This window comes from Lonchura striata, chromosome 6 (assembly GCF_050655825.1).
Source record: "Lonchura striata isolate lonStrDom1 chromosome 6, ASM5065582v1, whole genome shotgun sequence".
Lineage (NCBI taxonomy): Eukaryota > Metazoa > Chordata > Aves > Passeriformes > Estrildidae > Lonchura > Lonchura striata.
The window spans coordinates 9976451-9997597 of NC_140708.1; the positions used below are offsets into that span (position 1 = coordinate 9976451).

General features: G+C 42.8%; 1 protein-coding gene across 18 annotated transcripts in view; it reads right to left on the reverse strand.

Annotated features, from left to right (window-relative positions):
• The window catches only part of LOC110473259 (protocadherin-15), a 632634-nt gene that overhangs the window by 180870 nt on the left and 430617 nt on the right, over positions 1–21147 (reverse strand). For all 18 annotated transcript variants that reach the window (XM_085583141.1, XM_085583131.1, XM_085583143.1 and 15 more), the window contains 5 exons: positions 17610–17770; positions 14216–14371; positions 5512–5631; positions 3904–4014; positions 1169–1339 (listed from right to left, as the gene is read on the reverse strand). In XM_085583141.1, the coding sequence (XP_085439267.1) occupies positions 1169–1339; positions 3904–4014; positions 5512–5631; positions 14216–14371; positions 17610–17770 (719 nt within the window). The remainder of the gene's footprint in view (positions 1–1168; positions 1340–3903; positions 4015–5511; positions 5632–14215; positions 14372–17609; positions 17771–21147) is intronic.

Below are 21147 nucleotides of genomic sequence, written 5' to 3' on the forward strand. Positions count from 1 at the left end.
TTAAAGTCAAGGCAGTTCTCCAAATCCCAAGCACAACGCAGCTACAAAGGGTCTTTACACCAAGGCGGAGAAGTGTGTGCGGAGAAGATGTGGAAATCAATACTCCAAAGTTAAATAGGGATCACCTCTCCCTTCCCTTGACCCATCCCAAGGGTAACTGCAGCAGGAGCCCTGAGGCCACACCAAGCAAGAGACCAAAATATGTGGGATGGGAAAAGAGAGCGAGTCAAGGACAGGAAGGGAGACAAGGCAGGGAAGAGCAGGAATCTCCACATCTCCAACCTCAACCTGCCCTTGGCTGGAAGCAGCAGGACACAGAGTGTGTGCTGTGATGAGCAACCAAAGTTACAAACCTTGATGCCAAAGCTGAACATTATTTTAACATTATCTTAATGTCAGAGTTAATCAGGTGGGGCAATACCTGGTGATTCGACTGCTCCTGCCTTTTTTTATTCTTAATTATATGAGTCAGAGGTCACATATCAATATTAATTCAGCAATCCCTGTTTCTGTTCCTCCCACCTGAGGTGCAGATCTCCAAGCAGCAGCTCTGCTGTAAGGAATGGCAGTTGGCACCAAGTTGCAAGAAGAAATGAAAATGTTATCATTTTGAGATTCATGTGTGCGTGGAGTGTGAAATGAGCCTCACACTCACCTTTACCCGACCCCATGGATGGATTAACTGACAGACTTAGCACAAGGACCTACATGGGATAAACCCCCACTGCTCTTCACTGCCTCTTAATCAAAACATGGTAATAGCAACACAAATCCTTTCAGGGGTCAGTGACTCATGCTTCCTCTTCCCAAAAATCTTTCTCCTACAGTTTATATCAACCCTCAGTGGAATAACATCAAGTTCCCTTCCAAAAGTGCTTCTTGGGGATATTTTGAGAGTGAAACAGGGATAGATCAGGAAAAGCAATTCCCAAATTTACCAAATTTTTACAAGACTCAGCCCTGGCAGCTAACAGTCAGTTTGGCACTGGATCCAAGCTGGAATTTCACCATCATCCCCACATGCATCTTACCTCAGTTTCCTCTTGCTTGGCACACAAACCACAGCATCAAGCACAGGTGACCTTTTAGCTACAGCTCCCACAGCTGTGCCCACAGGAAAAGATGACAGGCAAAGAGATAAAAGCTGGAAAAATCCCAGAGGACTCACAGGGTCTGTCAGCTCGGGCAGGCTGGCTTGGTAGGTGAGGGGTCTGCAGTCCCGGGTGTTGTTCACCAGCACACAGGGGAGGAACATTGGTCCCAAATCGTCCCCATCGAGCACATCCACGGTCAGGGTGGTCGTGCTCGTCCTCCGCTCGTTCAGGTTTTGGGCTCGGTCCTGTGGAGCAAACCACATCCATCTGGTGAGACTTCCTCAACTCAGAATCTCCTGAAAAAAATCCTCCTTAAAAAAGACTACCCCAAAGGTTTTGGGCAAGGGTGATGATAGAGCACAGAAGAATCGGAATTATCCGTGTTCTAGGAGTAATTGCAGGAATTTCAGCTTCAGAGCTGCAGTCTGCAAGGCTCACAAGTAAAATTAGGGGGGAAATTGAAGGAATACTGCAGGATATCTAGAGCTCATAAATCATACAGCTTGGGAAAACTACAGGATTGAAACTACAATAATGCAGCATGTTTGTAGAACATAAAAAGGCCCCGTGCCTGATTTATAATCAGAAATTGTTATGGTTATACCCAAAATACACATTAGCAACAGTTCAAGTCTTCTTTCTTCCTTTAGTGAAGAAACATCATGACTAGCTAATTTTTGTTTAAAATACTCAAAAATATTCCTATTTTTGCAGAGGAGCTGCTTCATGAGCTTTCCTTTGCAGAGCTAAAATCTTGGGGGGGAATATGTGCCATGAATTACATCTTGCCCTCCTATCCTAATGTAACACTGAAAGAAAAAAAGTAATTTTTAAAATTGTTTTTTTAATTTATGCTGTTGAATAACATCATCTATGTAAGATGAAGAGGCCATTGCTCTAAATTGAATTGGATACGTATTTTTTTCCTATTTTGCAGTCCACACAGTTCTTGCACCAACATCACATTTCGAGTAAATATGGGAATTTCTGCATTCAGCTTTCTTCATGGTCAATGATGAAAAACAATTCCAGCTACAAGGAACAGCTTTCATCATCAACTAAACCATTTCTCCATTCCTCCAGTATGTGCCTCTGAGTAATTCTGGATCAAAGCAGATAGAGAGTAATTAATTTCCAGCAGTATCTTCAGGATGCAAGGACAACAAAGCACTGATGTGTAATCAGAGGAAAGTGATTGCACAGAACACACCAGAGACAATTCAATGCAGCCTGTGGGGTTATGGAATCCCAGAATAATTTGAGTTGGGAGGGACCTTAAAGCCCATCCAGTGCCACCTCTGCCATGGCAGGGACACCTTCCACTGTCCCAGGCTGCTCCAAGCCCTGTCCAGCCTGGCTTTTGTGCTTTAGGGCTTTTCCCAGCACTGGGAGCTGGGGCAGCAGAGGAGCTCTGGCAGCAGGTCAGGGAGGGATCCTGTCCCGGGGGCAGCCCTGGAGGCACCTCTGGGTGCTGTGTCCAGCTCTGGAGCCTCAGCACAGCAGGGCCAGGAGCTGCTGGAGCTGAGCAAGGGCCTGGAGCATCGGGGTGCCCAGGACAGGCTGAGGGAGCTGGGGCTGCTCAGGCTGGAGAGGAGCCCCAGCTGAGAGGGACCATCAGACCTGTGTCTTGGACACTTCCAGGCACAGACACAGCTTCTCAGGGAAATCTGTGCCAGGCCCTCCCCACACTCACAGGGAACAATTCCTTCTCAATATCCCATCCAGCCCTTGCACTCTGGCAGTGGGAAGCCATTCTCCCTTGTCACCCCATCCCTCAGAAAAGTCTCTCTCCATCTTTCTTGTAGCTCCTTCAGGCACCCCAGAGCTTCTCCTCTCCAGGTGAACAATCCCAGCTGTGCAGCCTTTCCTCCCAGCAGAGCTGCTCCATCCCTCTGCTCATCCTGGTGCCTGCCCTGGGCTCTCTCCAGCAGCTCCAGGTCCCTCCTGTGCTGGCCCCAGGGCTGGGGCAGCTCTGCAGGTGGGGTCTCACCTGAGCACAGGGGCAGAGGGTCAATGAGCACTGAGCCATCCCTGGAACCTGGCTTCTGCTGGCAGAATGCTGAACATGCCACAAAACAAGTAAGAAAAGAGACTGCAAAATGTGTCTGCACTTCTGTGTTAGAGAGATGACAGGGATGTGAAGGTGTGGATTCGGGATCTCCTGTTGCTTCAGAGCAAATATCATTTCCCATGAACAAAGATGTATCACAACAGAAGAGAAGTTTTCATTTCAGTTGTTATCAGAAGGACAAAAAGGGAAAAAAACCTTTCACAGCCTTGAAGGGCATCAAAACCTCACTCTGATGACAGATACCTGAGATACTGTTTATACATCACTTTTCTTCTCAGTTATCCACTGCCAGCCACTCTGGAAAAACCTCTCTGTACACTTGTGGTATGACTTGAAGGAAAAATCACCTCTTTATAACAAAATTCATTTCCAACCTGAAGAATACAATGAAATTGTGTCCATTAAACTCATCTGAGTGAAAATTAGCCTTGCCAGATTTGTTGGAAAATTGGACATTTAGTGCCATGAGGCTGCCCTTTTCTGCATGGGCTGCACTGCACATTTGCAAGTTGCTCCTTGTGCCATAAAGGGTTGCTTGTCACACACTGAGCAAGCTTTTTTAAGCAGTAGTAATATGCCTGAGCTTTCAACAGCCTGGTTAAATCTTAAATTAGATCTTCAGCAGAAAAGGATTTATCAGAGCTGGTATTTCAGCAAGGCTCTGCTTTTCCTTGAGAAGGAAACTAAACCCACACCTAAATTAGGGGCATAAACAGCCTTCAAGAGATTGATACTCACATTTGCTTGAACAATGACAAAATAACGAGTCTTTTCTTCATAATTTAGTCTTTCCCTCAGAACTACTGCTCCAGACAAAGTGAGAGGAATATCAAAGGTCCTGTTGGAAGTCTGCAAAGGAGAAAACAACACAATAACATTGAACATGCTTCACAGTTAAGATGTGTTGACAGGATGTTCCTCTGGCTGGTACTCCAAGGCTGCATCTGCTCTTCAGATCAGAGATTATAAAGCTTTCTATGTTTTCTCCCCACCCAATTTCCTCCTGAAGAACCCCCCAGTACTGTACAGAACAGAATTCTCCTGGATTCTTTACCTATCTGTTAGTACTTCCAACCACAAAAGACTGATTAGTTTGCTTCTTTCCCCTTTGCCATCCTGGATTTGCAGTGGTGCGTTCAGAACAGGCGCTCAAGCGGTTGAGATAAGAAATCCACATCATTGTACTTATCTGCTTTTTATTCTGCCTTTCATGAGGGCAATGAAGTGCTAAACAAGCAGAGAACATCAACATTTAGGTGCCAGCTCATGCATATGTTCCTATCCGAGGAAATTCACATTTCAGGGTAAATGCAGATGTTAAATCAGGTGAAATTCAATTTGTTCCATGTATTTGCTTCCACAGACTCAGGTGACAAAGCTGGGGCAACAACTGGCAGGAGAGCACAAAATTTTGACCTGAGATCCAATTGCAATTTCATTATCAAATTAATCTAATTTTAAAAACATGTCTTTCCATGCTTCAATCTCTTGGTGTTGAAGATAGTTAATATTTAAGTATTTTGAACAGGCAACAGCAATATGAGATTCCAAACTTAGCAGAGGCACACAGGAATGTTGTTTCTTTACATCACATAGCAAGGCCTTTTTCCTTTAAGAGCCTAAATAACTGCTAAAATTGAGGAGTTTTTTCAGCAGATAAATGAGAATGCATGTTAAATTCCCATGTTGAATGGGGAATCCATGGTGGGCAGGAAAACAGGATTGAGAAGTGCATCCCAGACTGATAAATAACTGGAGATAACCTTAGTTTGGCACTCATCTTTTAGGATAAAATATTCCTAGCTCCCACCAAGGGGGGAAAAAATCAACGAGGGGATTTATACTGAGGCAAAACAGAAATCATGGAATCCCAGAACGATTTGGGTTGGAAATTATTTGGGTTAAATCCCATCCATCCCCACCCCTGCCATGGGCAGGGACACCTTCCACTATCTCAGGTTCCTCCAGTCCCTGTCCAACCTGGCCTTGGACACTTCCAGGGATGGGATAGACACAACTTCTCCAGGCATTATTGAAAGTTAAATGATCCAGCTGCTGGCAGCAAGGCAATGAGAGGGAAGGTAAATTCATCTGTGGTTACAGAGCTCATGGAAAAAGAGGATACTTGGCATGAAAGAAAACATTTCTTCATGTCCAACAGCAATGTCTTGTTCATTAGCTACTTCATGTTATAGAAATAATACTATAAATATAAATATAAATATAAATATAAATATAAATATAAATATAAATATAAATATAAATATAAATATAAATATAAATATAAATATAAATATAAATATAAATATAAATATAAATATAAAGGAAAAGCTTGAATGGCTGTACCTTGTCATTAGGATTGTACTGGATGACATATTCTATCTGGCCATTGGGACCATCATCAATGTCAATAGCACCATTGTTTCCAGAAAATCCTGTGAAGATGGTTGTTCCAACTGGAGTTAACTGCAAGAGCAGCAAGAGATCCCCATTAAAACCTTGAGGTTTTAAAGTTAATTTTAACCTTATTTTTCCCCCTGGCTCTGGTCTCAAATGCATCAAAACAGAACTTCATCTTCTTTCAAAGAAAAAAGACAAAAATGAGAAAAACACTCTTTAAACCTGAAAGAACTCATGAAATAAATATAGATTAGACCAAATAAAAGCTCCTTTTTCAGACTCAGGAAGGAAAACAAGGACGAGCTGTAAATGTAAACAGAACTTATTTGACAGCATCTTCATAGCAACGTGAACAGAGCCAGATTAATATTGTTACATGCAAACACAAACACCCATAGAGCTTCATGGCTTTGAGCAAACACAGGAGTGATGCTGTTGCTCCAATATTGTGTTGGCAGCAACTGAATACCCATTAAATGATGTTTTGAAAATGAATCAATTTATAATTATCCTTGCACAGATAAATAGCACGAAATCAAGGCCCATTGAGAGCAAAGAGAGAAGATTTCTTGGGAGTCATCGTTTCTGAATGTAAATATTCAGGAAACTTTGCAAGTAATCGACCTGAAAGTGAAAAACAAATGAACACACACTTGTGGATTCAGCACAACCCTTGCTCCCTGGTGCTCTCATCGCCCTCAGATTTGTGGTCCTTAAATTCCCAGAGTCCCACTGGCCCCTCTTCTTTCCTCCAGAACTTACACAAAGCTGCTGCTACACATATTTAAACCTAGAGGGCCTAAAAAGGTTTGAAATGTTGGAAGAAGAGCAGGAGGCAAAAACAGAGTCATTCCAGCAGTTGGTGCAGATGTGGATGTTATTTCACATTTCTGTGTTCACAATAAAGCAAAGACTTAACTCCCCATTTCCTCCTGCACTCATAGTTCCTGTTTTATTTATAAAGCTGCTAATTAAGGGTGTAATGGTTGGCAGAGTTCTCTGGGAAACATTTTCAGGGTTGAGAACACAGAATCTTTGAAATAAAACCCACCAATTTGAAGCCTTTTTATGGTGAAACAAGTGGGACTTAATTCATAATACTACCACTGTACACACTTACACCACAACTCTTTATGTTCATGTTTGCTACTAACTTTGCTACTAACAGCTATTTACTCCTGGAACAGGAGCTGAAGTGTCACACGTGGGTGTAGGAAGCTGACTGTGCCCTGATGGGTTGGGATGTCTGGGGGAGAAAGGGACAGAAGACCAAAGTAACCTGAAAACCAGCTGGGTGAAGTTCTAGGATGGTTTTCAGGGGGTTTTCCCACCACTGGGGATGGGCTGCTCCTGGACATCCACTCAGGCACCCCTTGCTGCCTCCTTGACAGCTCAGGAGAGGAATATCCCATGTTTTTGAGGGAAAAGAGGCACCCGCTGCCTGGGTGGCCTCTGTCCTGCACTACCAGGCAGGACAGAGGCTGTGGGGAACACTGATTTAACATCCTGCCAGCAAAAAACACACTGGGATGGGGACAGAGGGACACAAACCAGCACTGTCCCCTAGCCCAGCCCTCTAGCCCAGGCTCAATGTCACTCCTTATCTCCCAGCCCCTCCTCACCATTTTCTCCTCACTCCTTGCTGCCACATGGCATTTTCCCCTCTCTTAAAGCCTTTTTCCTCCCTCTTAACCTCCTCTCCCCTTCTCTTAATCCATTTTCCTCTCTCTTAACCCCTTTTTCTCTCTCTTATCCCTCTTTTTTTTCCTCTTAACCCCCTTTTCCCCTCTCTTAACCCCCTTTTCCCTTATCCCCTTTTTCCCTTTCTTAACCCCCTTTTCTCTCTCTTATCCCCTTTTTTCCCTGCTCTTAATGCCCTTTTCCTCTCTTAACCCCCTTTCCTCCTCTCTTAATGCCCTTTTCCCTTATCTTAACCCCTTTTCCTCTCTCTGAACCCCTTTTCCCTTCTCTTAACCCCTTTTCCCCTCTCTTAACCCCTTCTCCCCTCTCTTAACCCCTTTTTCTCCTCAACCCACTTTTCCCCTCTCTTAACCCCCTTTTCCCCTCTCTTAATGCCCTTTTCCCTTATCTTAACCCCTTTTCACCTCTCTTAACCCAGTTTTCCTGAGGCTCTTTGGGGCTGGCTGAGGGCTGGGACGTGCCCAGAGCTGGAGCCTGTGGATCCCTCAGCCCAGGGCAGCTCCCACCTCTCCTCACAGAGACTCCTCAGAGACAATAAGAGAGTTTAACCAGTTAATCCCTGTTTAACCAATGGTCCCATTAGTGGAAAGAGCCAGGCACAGTGCTGGCTGGTCATGGCTAGCATGTGATGGAAATCTCCCAGGTTTCTGCTGGCCAAACAGGACAAAGTCCTGGTGCTCACAGATGGATACAAGAGGAGCAGCTCTGGAGGCATCAAACATGTAGAATGCCAGATTAGTTTGGGTTGGAAGAGACATTAAAGATCACCTCATCTCAATCTCTTCCATGGGCAGGGACACCTTCCACCACCCCAGGATGCTCCAAGCCCTGTCCAGCCTGGCCTTGGGCGCTGCCAGGGATCCAGGGGCAGCCCCAGCTGCTCTGGGCACCCTGTGCCAGGGCCTGCCCACCCTGCCAGGGAACAATTCCTGCCCAATATCCCATCCAGCCCTGCTCTCTGGCAGAGGGAAGCCATTCCCTGTGTCCTGTCTCTTCATCCCCAGTCCCTCTCCAGCTCTCCTGGAGCCCCTTTGGGCTCTGAGCTCTCCCTGGAGCTTCTCCTCTCCAGGTGAGCACCCCCAGCTCTCCCAGCCTGGCTCCAGAGCAGAGAGACTCCAGCCCCTCCATGGATTCTTCTGGGCTCATTCCAACAGATCCACACCTTTCTTGTGTTGGAGATCCCAACACTGGACACTGTACTGTAGATGGTGTCCCATATTAAAGAAAACGCAAAAATACAGAAAACCCAAACCCATCTATTTAACACTATTAAATATTGTAAAAATGCTGTCACATCCAAGCAGCCCAGGAGATGACAGACACCCTGGAGCTGCTGGCACAGCTTCCACCAGCCCGTTCTGACAGTGTGCAGATAAATAGTGGCCAACATAAAAAGGCTCCAGCACTGTAAAGCAAATTAATAAGTGATAACAAAGGAGACAGTTGCAAAAGTGACACATCAGTAAACACCAGGACTCCAATTCCATGCTCTAACAATAAAAGTCAAAAGCTAAATTCTTGCATTTGATGTATTACAGGCAGAATAACTGACTGCAGATGTGCAGACCTTCAGGACACGCACATTTCCATTTTATCTAACTTCTTCTCATGCAACACAAATTATTATTAGAAAAGAACACTGGGAAAATAAACCTCTCCACTTGTTTATGACAGAGCTCCAGCAGCATTTGGACAGTGTTCTCAGGGTGCACAGGGTGGCATTGTTTGGGTGTCTGTGCAGGGCCAGAGGGTGGAGTGGACGATCCTGGTGGGTCCCTCCCAGCTCAGGATATTCCATGATTCTGTGACTTCCAGCCTGCTCAAGATGTCACATTAGAGATTCCTGCAGCCTTTAGAAAAATTCAGATGAGTTCTTTAACTCGATACTTCAAATCCACTTCCAATCATGTGGGAGAAGCCCTCAGCACACCAAGCCTCACAAAGTTTTTATACAGAGATCTCAGCATTGTGCTGATTTTTACTATGATATTTACTATTAGTTGGCCAAAATACATTTTCCCACAATTTGAGAGATTTCTGAGAGACTGCTGTCAATTCCTTGTTGGAACAACAAGAAGGAACTCAGATCCCCTAACAAAATACAACTTTAGCCAGGAGGGGACAGCCAGGGGGGTCGGGCTCTGCTGCCACGGAACAGGGACAGGACAAGGGGAGGCTCGGGTTGGATATTGGGAAAAATTCCTTCACTAAAGAATAGAATTTTGTTTCTCCACAGGAACCTTTGGTCTGTCCTAGGGAAAGGGCCTGACGTTGTGCATCAAAGGGTTTAACCATGCCGAGTGTTTTACCTTATGAAAACAAAATTTTAGGGATTGAAAAGAAACAATTCCAGGGGTGTCAGCGGCAGCCTGAGGATAATCAGCTCCGTGGGAACTCAATCCAGTGGAAAAGAATCATGATGACATGAAACAAGGAAAATTCCAAAAAGAATGCAATTAAACAAATAGAGAGGAGATGCACACAATAAATCTTCTTCTTCCACAGTCTACAGCTGTAACACTTAAAAACTTCCTTCAGTGTGATTAATGGCTATTAGAAGTCGAGATGCAGACAGAAACATTCAGCTCTTCCATAAAACATTTTGAAAATGAATTTCACTATTATTGCCTATTTACAAAGTTAAAAATGAATAATTTTTCAGAGTGGCTCCAAAGAGCAGAGCAAAGCCAGATTTACAGTTAATCATTTGGAGCCAATGCTCTTTTGATTATGTCTACCTGCAGAGATTAATTATTTCGATGCCACAAGGAAAAAGACAGGAATAATTACACCACAAAAAATGAAAATTAAGTACAAGTTCTAATTCTCAACAGTCCAAACCCAAAGTTTTGAGACAACTGAAGTTCAAGAAAGGCTCTTGTTTTGCAAAGGATTCCTATCTCTGCTAAATTAAAGGAGAAAAAAAAAGCTCCAAACTAAATAAATGGACCAACCCTAAAATTTTGGGTTACAAGCAGCTCTAAGGTTACATTCATTTAATAAATACTGACTTCAACAGTGTTCTTGGTACTCCACCTGTACTTTTAAACAGAACCTGCTATTAAATGCTCCTGACTTGCCCTGTAGGACTTAGGAAAGTGAAAAACTAAGAGCAAAGAAAGTTTTATAAAACCCAGGCAATGCAAAGTTGGAGCTGTATTTAGCTCAGATAAAAATGATCAGATAAGTTGTGTTGAACACAAAATACAGACACCACCACTGGGCCTCAGCAGTGCAAGATTTTACTTCCTAATCCCTGTATTAGGCTCCATAAATTTAAACCCCTTGTGGCAATACCATATATTTGCCTGTGGAATATTAATTGAGCTGCATAATTCTTCTGAATTTTAACTTAGCTGCAGAACTTGGGTTTAATATGGTAATAACTCAAATCTTCAAGTCACCAATACGGTCAAATTTAGCCCCAGGCTAATGTCACTGTCAGGAGTTTTTCCTAACTGAATAACAATGGGATATTCTCATATAAATAAAAATATGTCGTGCAAAAAAAAAGGGAATAACTCTGCAGAGGATTTCTCATTATAATAAAAATGGTGACATCAACCTTCACTTGTTTTTACTTCCACGTGGAGATTCCTAATGCTTTGGAAGGCAGTTGGAGTTGGCTGAGATACTTGGAATTGTAAAAGCACCAGGAAGGGAAAAGGAAAACTGGCTCCAAAATGGTGGGGAAGCATAAAATCTGTTTTCAACTAAGACTTTAAAGAAATCAATTTTATTTGTAACTTAATGTGGATCCCAGCACTGCCATTCCCAGCTAAGTCACCTCATCCAACATTCCAGCCTCCATCAACACTGACAAGGACAAGCCCAGCTCCATGTGACAAGTCCATACTTCTAACAGAATAATTAAAATCCTGACAAAAAGTATTCCTCAATAAACAGGTAAAGAAGATTTTGATCCTTAGCTGGAAAAGCCACGTTTTCAAACCACTCACATGAATTTCTCTGCACATTTCTAATTTGGGATAACCTTTACCCAAAGGTCTTCTATAGGTACAAGTGTGGGAATGATGGAAGGAAACACTTAAATCCCTGAAGATTGTTGGAGAATAGGCAGAATATTCCACAGACATTCTTTATATTTTGAGATGTGTCAGGGTTGTGAGGGTCCAAATGAAGATGCTTGAAGCAGCAGAGTGAGAAATAATGGCACAGGACAAAACATGCTGGAAAAAAAGGCTGCAAGACACCTGGAGTAGGGAAGGAAAAGAAGGACCACCATATCCATGTCCATGAACAACTGGGAAAGACAAAATTGGTCTGGAGCTGCTCCACACAGGATTTCAGAAGTAATTCAATAGGGAAGCACCACTGCATCGTTCCCAATCCTTGTGCTTTTCCTTGAGCATCTGCCAGGGCTCTGGCAAAGAAAACACCCTGGATTAGGGGAGCTTTTGGTTTAACTCAGGACAGAGTGATTCCAATCAAGTATACATATCAAGACTCCTTCTGGTATGAAACTAAACAGACACTACCACATCCATCTCATTCTAAGCCTTCTGGAAAAATCCAGGCTTAATTATAAACCATGTCTTTTTCTGTTCAAGTGGAAACCACATGTGGAACCAGGATTTATGGTGCTATTTACAACTACCCTCAGCTTCTCTGACAAACTCATCTTAATATGTTGGTGACAGTCCAAATATAAAGACAACTTGGCATAAAAACCATTCAATTTATCCAAAATACAATAAAATCTACTTATTTGAGTTGTTTTATGTTCCTTATGTGTAAAAAATAAATCTGTACTTTTCGGTTTACAAGCAACCAGAAAACAGAAGCAAAAATTAACCACAAAACTTTCATTCCAATGCATCCCTGTTGCTAAATTCACCAGAGGCAGCACCAATTATGAGCAGAATAAATGAGCATTAAAACATTTAATCACTCATTAAAACCTTTGAGAGAGTCTGAGATGCTTTGTGAATTATTTTTTTGTTAATTAATTAATGAGAGCGTGAACTCACTGGGTGCTGCTCAAGGGCACAGTGGTGCCATGTCAGATGTTATCCATGGAACAGAGATAAAATGAATAGAAGAAATTAATTAAATCAGGGTGCAGCTGGTGGAAAGAGCAACAATGCATTTTGCCCAGCAATAATTCCAATAAATTCTTGGTGTCCTCAACACATTGCTCAATTTTTGAACAAAAATAATTGGGAATGATGCATTTTGCACTCTGCCTTTTGGACTTCTCCCTAATTATGGAAAAATCCTTGTTTTCTTAGCACAGCCATACTCCCTGTTTTGGGTTTCACTGCAGAAATTATGCAGGTTTTGGAAGTGATCTGGGCCCTGCAGCACAACCCACACAGGCACTTCAGGCTCGTGTTGATGTTGCCTTTATTCAGGACCAGAAATGTTCCTGCACTGGGTCTGTGCAAACAGAGAAATTCCATGGCCACGTGAAAGCCAATGTGAAAACTATGGACAAGCCCATGGAGGACTTTCCCAGTGCTCCCAGATTCCAGTGGGAAGTCACACGTGCAGCTGGAATGCCAAAAATGTGTCTGAAGGGAGACGCTTTTTAATTTAAAACCAGGAAGTTTGAAAAACCTTTTTTATCTTTATCTCAGTTGCAGGTCCAACATAATGTGTGGATTTAGGGGGTTTTTCCTCCACACTTTTGGGTTAATTAGGCCTCAACTCATCAATGTCTCACCCTTTTCCCAGGGCACATGTGTGGTCATGGAGACCAGAAACAACATGCTGTCTCTTGGGCTCAAGCACACAAGGACATGTTGAGAAGTTGAATCTACCAAACACAACAAAATAGGAAATTTCTTCAAATCAATTATATTAAAATCAAAGAAGTCATGCTCTTTTCACAGACCCCCACCTCACAAACCAAACCCCACCAGGCTGCATATTTAATATAATTTATTTTTTAAATGTAGTTCTACTTCTTTCAGTCTTTATCTGCACAAAACTGACCCATCTTTCCATTTTCTACACAATTTCAGGCCACATAATTTCCATTACTTCATCTAAGTCTCTGTTTCTATGCATTACTAAAGCCCTGACATGCCAACCCCAAAACACAGATTTTTTTGTACTGCTTATTGGCAAATTATTCAGTCCCTAACAGAATAAAAAACTTCACTGGAAAGTGAAATGAAGTTGTACCAGCTCAAGAAGAAAATAATTTTTTTCCTTCAAATGACAAAGTGGTCCAATCCACAGTTCTCTATTCCAAAAAAACGTAATATAAAAAATAATATAAAATAAAATAATTCATTTCACAGGTATCATTTAATACAGAGCATCATCAATAAACCACATCTGTACTTTGCCAAGCTTCAGCATTATTAATAAACCTTTTTAAACTGTTTTTTAACTTTCTTTTCTTCATACATAGGTTTGTTCTTAAATGTGCTTTAATTTAACAGAAAACAACACTTCATTCATGAAGACACTGCTTTAAATTTGGGTATCTTCTGCAATATTCCTGGTGAAAACTGTGCTGGTGTTTGTATTCCTTAGGGAAAAGCAGGATAAGGTGCTAAAATCTGAAGCCTACCGAAGCTATGAGCTTTACTGAAGTGGCAAAATAGAAAACAACAATTATTTTTTGGTTTTCAAGAAAGAAGCAGTGAAAACTGGGATTTAGCAGTGACCCCACTGAAAGGAGGAGGAGGAAAACTAGAAAACAACTCTTCATTCATGAAGACACTGCTTTAAATTTGGGTGTCTTCTGCAATATTCCTGTGGAAAACTGTGCTGGTCTTTTTATTCCTTAAGGAAAAGCAGGATAAGGTGCTAAAATCTGAAGCCTACCAAAGCGATGAGCTTTACTGGAGTGGCACAACAGAAAACAACAGGTTTTTTTGGTTTTTTTTTTGGTTTTCAAGGAAGAGGCAGTGAAAGCTGGGATTTAGCAGTGACCCCACCCAAAGGAGGAGGAGGAAAACCAGGCAGCTCTGACCTCGTTGACGGCCACGTAGTAGCGCTGCTGCTGGAACTGCGGGGAGTTGTCGTTGCGGTCGCGCACCACGATGCGCACCTCGTGGTTGATGATGGTGCCCACCTTCTTGTTCACACACTGCACCTGCACCACGATGGACTGGATGGACACGGGCGGCTGCAAGGGGAAAGAGCTTGTGGGAAAGGGACCTGGAAAATGCCTCTTGTGTGAGCTTTTGGGTTGTTGTTATTGGAATTCAACAGATCCCAGAAGGGTTTGGGTGGGAAGGGACCTGCAAGATCATCTTGTTCCAGCCCTACACCTTCCACCACCCCAGGCTGCTCCAAGCCCTGTCCAGCCTGGCCTTGGGCACTGCCAGGGATCCAGGAGCAACCCCAGCTGCTCTGGGCACCCTGTGCCAGGGCCTGCCCACCCTCCCAGGGAACAATTCCTAATTCCCAATATCCCATCCATCCCTGCCCTCTGGCACTGGGAAGCCATTCCCTGTGTCCTGTCCCTCCATCCCTTGTCCCCAGTCCCTCTCCAGCTCTCCTGGAGCCCCTTTAGGCTCTGAGCTCTCCCTGGAGCTTCTCCTCTCCAGGGGAGCACCCCCAGCTCTCCCAGCCTGGCTCCAGAGCAGAGGGGCTGCAGCCCTGGAGCAGCTCCATGGTCTCTTCTGGACACTCCCCAAAGTCTTTATTTCTTTCTTGTCTTGAATTGAAAGGTCAAGTCTCAAATGAATCACATTTGCTACCACTTACATCTGCAAATAATTCTAAAATAACTTTCGGTGTGGACAGTCCTGTTTTTCTCATTGCAGTGAACACAGCAATGCTCTAGAACTCCCAAATTGATGAATGGATGAAGAAATTGAGGTTGAAATGGCTTTTACTACTCATTTAAGTAAGATCTAAGAGTTTTTAGGTTGCCTTTAATAAGCTGCAGTCACTACTAAATATATCTTAATTAATTAGCCAAGCCCAAGAATAATATAATTATTTTAAATTAAAGATATTTGATAAACATTTGATATTCTGAATTTACAAAAATATGTAAATAAACAAGGGCACAATGGCAAAATTTGTTTATGAAACCAGGGACAAATTAACCCAGCAGCTTTCAGCAGCTCCTTGCACCTTTGGTTCTGATTTATAACTGGTCATGCTTCTTACAGTTTTGGAAGAAAAGTGTGGAATTTTCTTTTTATTTTATTTCATTTGGAAAACAAACTGCCATTCTTAGTAACAATCAATGGAATCTAGGAAGATTTTCTGTCAAGAAAGGCAAGAAATAAAAAAAAGGACAGGATCAGGCTGACTGAATCAGCAGGGAGAGAAAAATGGGAAGGCTATCCAAGTATATGAAATGCAATAATTTGTGAATCAGAGACTCCAATTTTTGCTCTGCAATAAAAAAGTTTAATCTAAATGTTCAACTTAATAAAACCCCCAGTTTCATTGGAAAACTTTAGTTTCATTGGAAACTTCACTGCAAAGTTTCAAGTGGATTTGAGTGGAAGGATGGGAAAAACAGGTTGGGGTTTTTGTTAACAAAAAGAGACTCTCCCACACTGAATGGTTCTGTGCTGCTGGGGTAGCACAGCCCTGGTTCTGAAGGCTGGAAATGTCCTTTAGGAGAATCCATAAGGTTGGAAAAGACTTCCAAGACCATGGAATCCATCTGTTGACCCAGCACTAACTCGTGTCCCCCCAAGAGCCATATTGTTAAAGCCCATGACCACATTTTGTATTTTTACTCAACCCCTGGGGGTTTTGAGGGTTAGTCTCCTTTTCTTTGGGCTGTGAGTGACTGAACTACCCTGAGACCACGCAAGAGAGACCCAGGGGGCATCACAGCCAAAATCTGAACCACCTTAAAGCCCAGATTTTCTTCTCATAGTCCACCGAATTTAAATAGTCAGAGATGAATGACTGGACACAGTATGAGAGATAAGAAGAGTTCCAGTTCATAGTAAAAAATGAGGAATTAATACCTTAAATACCAATGGAAACACATTATTACCTGATTTTAATTAAGAAATGTACACACTTCACTTGTTTCCAGGGGACTGGAGTCTACTTCTGGCAAAGAACATCCCTGTAAAATGTCTGGGAAGTCACAATAATGGGAATTGGTTTAGACTGTGACTAATGTTGAAACTGAAATAATCTGGTGAGGTTCTTTGGGTAAAGCATTGATTTTGAGTCACATTAAAGTGACAAAAAAGTGTCAATAAATGGCCTTGAAAAGAAGAATTAGCATTGATCCAACAGGGATTTTGGTTCCTAACTCCCTATGGATAGGTGTGGGATGGTAAGAACAGACCCCACAATTCCTAGAGTGGTTCTCTAGCCTTGCCTTCCATTCCAGGCTCTCATTTTTTCTCTGGCTTAAAATTAAACTTGAGAGGCCAAAGCTGCTCCAGCAGCTGCTGGTTGGCTCTTGAAGAAGTGCCAACTCTTTCCCAGAAAGTCTTTTGCCACCATGACCACTCTGCCACACTTTGTACTTTGCATGGGAAAACAGTTTGTGAATTAAAACAAAATTAAGAACAGCTGAATTCAATTAGAGCCTTTCACCAGCAAATGGAAATGAGGAGAAATTTGCATGTTGTTTTTGGTACTTATGAATTTATCTCAAAACACATGGAGAAGACAAATTAATCAATCAAGTTAATACAAAACAAACTTCCCTGCACTCCAAGGAGAACTCCTGATTTTTACAGCATATTGATTAAAGCACTTGCAAGTCAATTTTACTTTCTGGTTCTGTCACAAGGCTGCAACACTGTGAGGAAATGTCTCTATTTTTAGAGTGCTTTCTCCTCAATGAAATTAGCCTAAATGAGAACACTCCTATTTATTTTGTGCTTTTCATCTTTCTTTTTATAAAAATTCAAACTTACCCTGACAATATTTCCTTAACACCAACAGGAACGAGCACAGCAAATATGTTTTAGGCTGCCTTAAAAAAGAATCTGAACCAGCATGTTCTCAATGGAACATGCCAAGCTTTGTGAGTGAATTGTGGCAGCCACGACTCGTCACTTCTCAGAGCTCATAATTCAGTGTACAAAGGGAAAGCAGGCTGCTAATAAATGTCACAGGGCACAGGGTGAGCAGCACTTCTTCTAGTCAGCTCACCAGATTAAAAATTTAATTCAACAGGCAAATCAAGTTTTGTCAGATATAAAATTCTAACAATCAGATTTTTGTTGTGTGTTTGTGTTTGTCCACAATAATATTTGCAGGTAAGGTCAAGTTCCTGTGTGCTCCCAATAAAACCTAAAAAAATGATCAGATCAACTCTGTCCACATCCATCTGGGGACAAGACAGAGTTATATTCTAGCAGGTGTGTGTATGGTTAATTAGAGATGAATGTCTTTGTGGAGGAGAAAACCAAGCCCAAACTTACATCTCTGTCCAGCACGCGGCCGGTGCTGTTCAGGTACAAGGTCTGCTTGATGGGGTCCAGGATCACCCAGTAATCCACGTTGTCCTTCAGGGAGAGCTCGATGGTGGGGTCAGGCCCTCCTGCTGTCCCTTTGATCAGCATGTTGTCAACCAGGATAGTGCCTGCAACGACATTGAACAGCCCAGGGAGGAATTTATATGGAATCCACATTCTTACATGTATCTGCAAGCACTGCGACACTGAAAATGCTGTTTTCTACCTCGGCTTTGTGCTGCTTTATGTTTTGAGTGATGTTTAAAGAGTCTGAACCTTATTATCTGTAATAAAAAACTGCCTCTGACACTGCAGCTGTATCAGACAATGCCAGAAGAAGCACTTGCAATGCACAATGATTTAAATTGACAATGAGACCTGTCACAACCAGCTATCTACTTAACAAGATGAGCTTTTTCTTCATTGAGCAATCATCTCCCAATCTCACCTCGAACAAATGAAAGCACGGAAATAACAACCAAACTCGGAATAAATTTTCTGCAGCGAGAGCGACACATCAAGGTGATGATGGGGAGAAAAAAGCACAGTTACATAAAACTCTCCAGGAAAAAAGAGGGTTTGTACCTGGAGTTGCTCTGCAGCAAAACTAAATTGCAGCACAAGGATGTGAAGGCAAAGGTGGTACTGAGAGGAGAAGCCAGCTCTCAGTGTGAGTCTTTTCATGGAATCACAGGATCCCAGAATGGTTTGGGTTGGGAGGGATCCTAAAAATCCAAAATTCCACCCCTACCATGGAGCCCCATCTAACCTGGCCTTGGGCACTTCCAGGGATCCAGGGGCAGCCACAGCATCTCTGGACACCCTGTGCCAGGGTGTCACCACCCCCACAGCAAAGAATTCCTTAAATATAACCTAAATTTTCCTTCTGTCAGTCTGAACCCATTCCCTGTGTGCTGTCACTCCAGTTCCTATTGCAGGGTCCCTCTCCAGCTTCCCTGTGTTCCTTCAGGCCCTGGAAGGAGCTGTGAGGTGTGTGGAGACCTTCCCTTCTCCAGGCTGAGCATCCCCAGCTCTCCCAGCCTGGCTCCACAGGGAAGATGCTCCAGACCCCTCAGCACCTCCATGGCCTCCTCTGGACCTGCTCCAACAATTCCATGTCCCTCTTCTGCAGAACGGTGCATGGAATTCATGCCAGTTCCAGCTCACTGCCCCCATGATGAACACAATTTCCTGTGGAAAACACTCCCAGCTCACTTCCCAAATATCAAGCATTACAAACCACCCTGAGCGTTGCCCTCCAGGGCCTCGGATTCCACACACCACTCCTCTGAAATGTCATTTTTTCTGCAAAATTAACACTCCCAAGTTTGCTTCACACCAAAACATTAAAAGGAATTATCTCTGTGGAAGTTCACCAGCAGTTACTGGTGAACTGAAAATCTGTGAATGTCAGTAGCTGCAGAACATTTAAATTAGGTTAAAATATTTACCATGTAACCTCCTGTTATTAAAGGCCCAAACAATTTCTTTACACCTTCACTTTATTGCAATGACTCTGTATAAAAATACTGATCCAAGAGGGCCTGATGCTTTCTTGCTAAAACACTAAAATAATCACTAATCTTAACCCTGGCAAACTGGTTTGCTGTCTTCTGTGGGGAAAACACCACAGAGTGAGGTCTTTTCAATCATTTATTTCAAAACTACTTTTTTACTGACACGATAGAGATGACAGGAAGAAAATCGCCAAATATTTGGGAAGAAAGGTGCCAAACTTTGCACCAAAGACTGGTTTCAAGTTCAAGGAGAAACAGCTTTTTAGCCACATGAGAAACATAGTTTTTACCCAGGCTTTTTATGGCTCTTGGCACAATGTCCAGTTCAATAACATCTGTACAGTTCTACTGTGCTCCAGGAGCTTGGCCTGGCACATTTTGGAATCCTGGTTTTAACATAAAGAGGATTTCACCAGGAAAAGCCAGCTCATTTCCAACCCTGTGACACTGTCAAGTGTTGATGTCTACCCAACAAGTCCTGTCAAATCTATAAAATCCACCAGCTCATGCACTGCCCTCATTAGGGTGCCTCAGTGATGATGCAAAGAAGGGTTGGTAATCCAAATTCACTTATAAAAATACCTAAGCAACGTAAAATCTCTGATGATGAATTTCATAGTCTGCAGCCAACCACCACCACTTCACTGATCCCACTGCCTTGTTTCTGCATCTTGTTGGACTCTGCTCTATTTCACTCTCTGCTTGGTTTCACAAACCACTTCTGTTTGCTTTGGTTTGATCCAGAGATACTTTTCTTCTTAAAAATGGGCTGGGTTTTCCTCAGATATTCATGAAGCACCTGTACTCTCTCTCTGAGAGACAGCAGTTTACAAATCAGCCTTTTAATAGCTATCCTTAAAGTTTTATTTTTCTATTTTATGAAGCCTCTGATATTTCAGAGGCCTTTCCTGCTTAGATATCTCTAAGGTTTTCCTTACATCCTGCCTAAAATTCCAGGGGGGGGACTTGCTAATAAATGCCAGCACTAAAGCAAACCAGTCTGGTGGTATTTGTAACTCACAGATACAATGAGTTTACAGAAAATCTGTCTTGAATTTTTTTGCACAAGGAAAACTCAATCACAGAATCCCAGGGTCCCTGAGGCTGGCAAATCCCTGCCAGCCCATGGAGTCCCAGCTGTGCCCAGTGCCCAGAGCTCTGAGTGCCACCTCCAGCCCTTCCTGGGACACCTCCAGGGATGGGCACTCCAAAGCTCCCTGGGCAGCCCTGCCAAGGCCTGAGCAGCCTTTCCATGGAGAAATTCCTGCTGCTGTCCCAGCTGAGCCTCTTCTGGCACAGCTTGAGACTGTTTCCCCTTTTTTTTTGTGGACACGCCGCTGAAAGGACACCCAGGACTATCATTAGGGATATTTTTCCTGGATAATTAGAAAAAAAAAAAAAATAATGATGGGAAATTTTGATTGCCCATCACCACAAGCAGATTTTAAGAATAGCTTTCCATCTTCCATGGAGACCACACAATCCAGCTGCTTTGCCCTGATTGATGACTGAGGCACCTTGTGAAATGACCATACAGATTTCCAAGGGATTAATACAAGATTAGCTTCAAGAAATCAAAGCCAAGGAAGCTGTTTGCTAAAAAAGCAACAAAACCAGCCAGAACCCAACAGGCTGGGCAAGAGAGGAAAGATGTTTTATTGCCAGAGGGAACATCATTTTTCTGAGCTTGTTGCAATTATTCCAAAATGGCTGCGAAACAGGACAGTGAAATGAAAAACTATCAAGTACTGTAAGTATTTTAACAATTGTTTTACAACAGACTATTTCCCCAAGAGGAATTCAGGAGCTGAAAATTTTCATTAGGCTGAAATAAAAGGGAAGATTTTGATTTTACAGCCCAATCTCAGGAGAATATTCTGTGGAAAGGGCATCAGGCTCAGGTGTAAAAAGCCATGAAATGTGGGATCTGGTTATGCTCTGCTAAAGACAGGAGCCTGGCAGTGCTCAGTGAGGAGTCACTTCCTGAA